At 33.9% G+C, this 2840-nt stretch overlaps 1 protein-coding gene across 1 annotated transcript; it reads left to right on the forward strand.

Annotated features, from left to right (window-relative positions):
* The first annotated feature begins 1244 nt into the window (after positions 1 to 1244).
* Positions 1245 to 1901, forward strand: LOC145606867 (uncharacterized). The gene is made up of 2 exons (XM_081662711.1): positions 1245 to 1616; positions 1716 to 1901. The coding sequence occupies exons 1-2, from the start codon at positions 1245 to 1247 to the stop codon at positions 1872 to 1874; spliced, it is 531 nt and encodes a 176-aa protein (XP_081518837.1). The 3' UTR covers positions 1875 to 1901.
* The last annotated feature ends 939 nt before the right edge of the window (positions 1902 to 2840 follow it).

Consider the following 2840-nt stretch of genomic DNA (forward strand, 5'->3'; position numbering starts at 1 on the left):
AGTGCTTTAACATGATATCGAGAGTCAGCATGATACAAAGGTTGAAATCTTATCTACCCCCTTCAATGATAGAGTATAAAACATATATTTAGGCCACAACCATCGAATATTCGTATTATAATTAATTAAAAAGGCTAAAAGCTGACAAAAATTAGAGGCCATTGGATAAGATAACTTAAAAAAATATCAAATTTAAATAAATATTTATTATACCGGTCATCATGTGATTTTATATTCATTGAAAATCAAAAACTTAATTTACAAAAAATAAAAAATAAATTGTTATGTAATGCCTGGGACATTCTTTGCTCATTTAAAGTTTTTCAATTGGGCAAAACTAAATAACTAATGAATAAGCAAAATAATCCTTGGGAACAATGGGAAGTTGTGATACATATAGGAATAGGTTTAACTGAGAATAAGATAGAGGTTTTAGCCAAAAACTTGGGTAGATAACGTGCAATTAACATCATCCTAGCGGATTAAAGTTTTTCACCATGAATTCTAAAATCAGCCTTTGAACTTGATAACGTGCAATTGTATACAAATATATTTTATGTTAATTGCGTGGGAATGCACATTAATTAAATATTGCTAATTTGAGAATAATTAAGATCCACTACACCATGCATGCATGTTAGTCTCAAGTCCTGACTTGCCTATAAATATTGAAGAATTGAAGCCTTCTCCATTCAGTACAACAAACTAAGTTTTCCATCATATCATCAAACTTATAAGGCAATTATACTCATTAAGGCCAGGTACTCTACTCTTCTATCTATCTTCTTCTCTTCCTCTCTATGAGATCATAATATTTATTACTTAATTCGTTATTAAGTTCCTTTTTAATAATAACGTATTCCTTTTTGACAATACTCATTAAGGGCCGGTGATAGATTATGTAAATAATCTTGTATATTATTTAGTTTGTATATTACTAATGTAACCCTAACTAACCCTAGTATACGCTTGTATATATTTTGCCATGCCTTACTCATGTATTGATATCAATATATTACAAGCGTATACTAGGAGTAGGGTTGTATAACTAATATATACTCATTCATATGTTTTTTTTATTATTTGCAATAACAAAAAAAATTTATATATCACAAATAATATCCCTTTATTGCAAATATTGTAGGACAATATATATACTTATCTCTTATGCTTCTATTCATCTTATTTTAACGTAACATATATATGTTTTTCATTTCATTTAGGACAAATAAGCACAAGGAATTATGGCAGATTTTATCACAGCCGAAGAAGTGCCCTTGGTGAATCCAGAGGCTGATTTCGAGAGTTTGAAAGCGGAGTTGGATGCCAAGGTGAACGCCGAGGTTAATGTTGAGCTAAGTGCTGATGATCAAGTGTTGTTGAACACACAGTTCTTAAACCTTTGCCCGGACAAAATACAAAGAATTGATCGGCATTTTTGGTCTGGCTCTGTGGTCACTGACCGTCCGACTCTTAGTAGCGGCTATTACACCGTTCTTACCCAGAAAGGCACCAAGCCTGAAGGCGTCAAGTGGGGCCAAGTCTGGGCTAATGGTACCGCTGATGACACCACTGCTCGTAAGTGGATTGTGGCTTTTGATACCGCTGCTGGCAAGGTAAAATAGAAATGTTTACATTTAATTAGAAAGTAACTTTTAAATTCGATGTTCAATATATTGATTATTAACCTCTTTTTATGCAAATAAAAATTTCAGGCTTATGCTGAAGCAGGACCAATGGGTCCAGTTGATTGGAACGTAATTGAAGTGAGACTGGGTTTGTCCGGAAGCAAAACCGAGCACACTGACCCCATTCTTGGAGGCAACGTACTTGCTACGATCGATGGCCTCAATGCATATGCACATTTCCGCTGAATGATAGAGCTTGCTGAGCTACTAAAATCTCCTATGGAGTATGTGTTGCGCTACGAATAATGTTATGCTGCATTTCTTTTATTAGCTGCCAATCATGAACTACTTTCCTCGTTACTTTTTTTTTTTTTTTTTCTTTCTTATTTCAAGTGCTACTGTGTAACAAATAATAATGATGCTTCGCCACTCAGGCCAGCAGACAATCTTTTATTTAATTGTTATGCTTGTTATGCCTATATGAATTTTGTCATTCCAAAATCCACTAGCACTGTCTTATCAAAAATACTACTCATACGTATGCCGTGCAAATTCGAATATAAAAGAGACTTAGGGTCTGTTTACTTCGGCTTTATTTGAGTTCAGTTCAGCTCAACTCCAATTAGTTCAGTTTAGCTCCAATCAGTTCAGTTCAGCTCTTAATTTCCTTCCCTCATAAAATATTCATTTCAACTCTATTCAGTTCAGTCCAGTTCAGCTCCAATCAGTTCAGTTCAGTTCAGTAAATGTGAACAGTCCCTTACAGAGTACATCAATTCATTCCACACCAGTACAATACAAACAAGAATTTACACAAATTAAATCAAAATAGCTAGCTAGAAATAAAGTCGAAAGAATAAACTAAGCTGATCATATAAACCCAGCTCCCTCGGGAGAGCAGAGAAGGAGAGCAGACTAGTCTTGTTTTTGTGCCCAAACTTTCAATCGTGGGCCTTTGGGCCATTTTTCAGGCTAAGCTAAAATTTTGACTTAACATTATAAAAAAAATAAATTAAAAATTAAAAAAATAAAAATAAAAATAAAAAATGAGACTGGCCCATGGTAAAAAATTCTATCCATGAATATTCCAAGTCGGACCAGGCTGACTTTGATCACCTCTACTTTCACCCAAAAATTTATTTCAATCTCCAAACCACTCTATGTAGGCCTTGGTTATTGCTCCTCCCGCCCAAAAAATAAAATATAAATATA

Source organism: Chenopodium album, chromosome 23 (assembly GCF_948465745.1).
Source record: "Chenopodium album chromosome 23, dcCheAlbu1.1, whole genome shotgun sequence".
In the NCBI taxonomy this organism is placed as follows: domain Eukaryota; kingdom Viridiplantae; phylum Streptophyta; class Magnoliopsida; order Caryophyllales; family Amaranthaceae; genus Chenopodium; species Chenopodium album.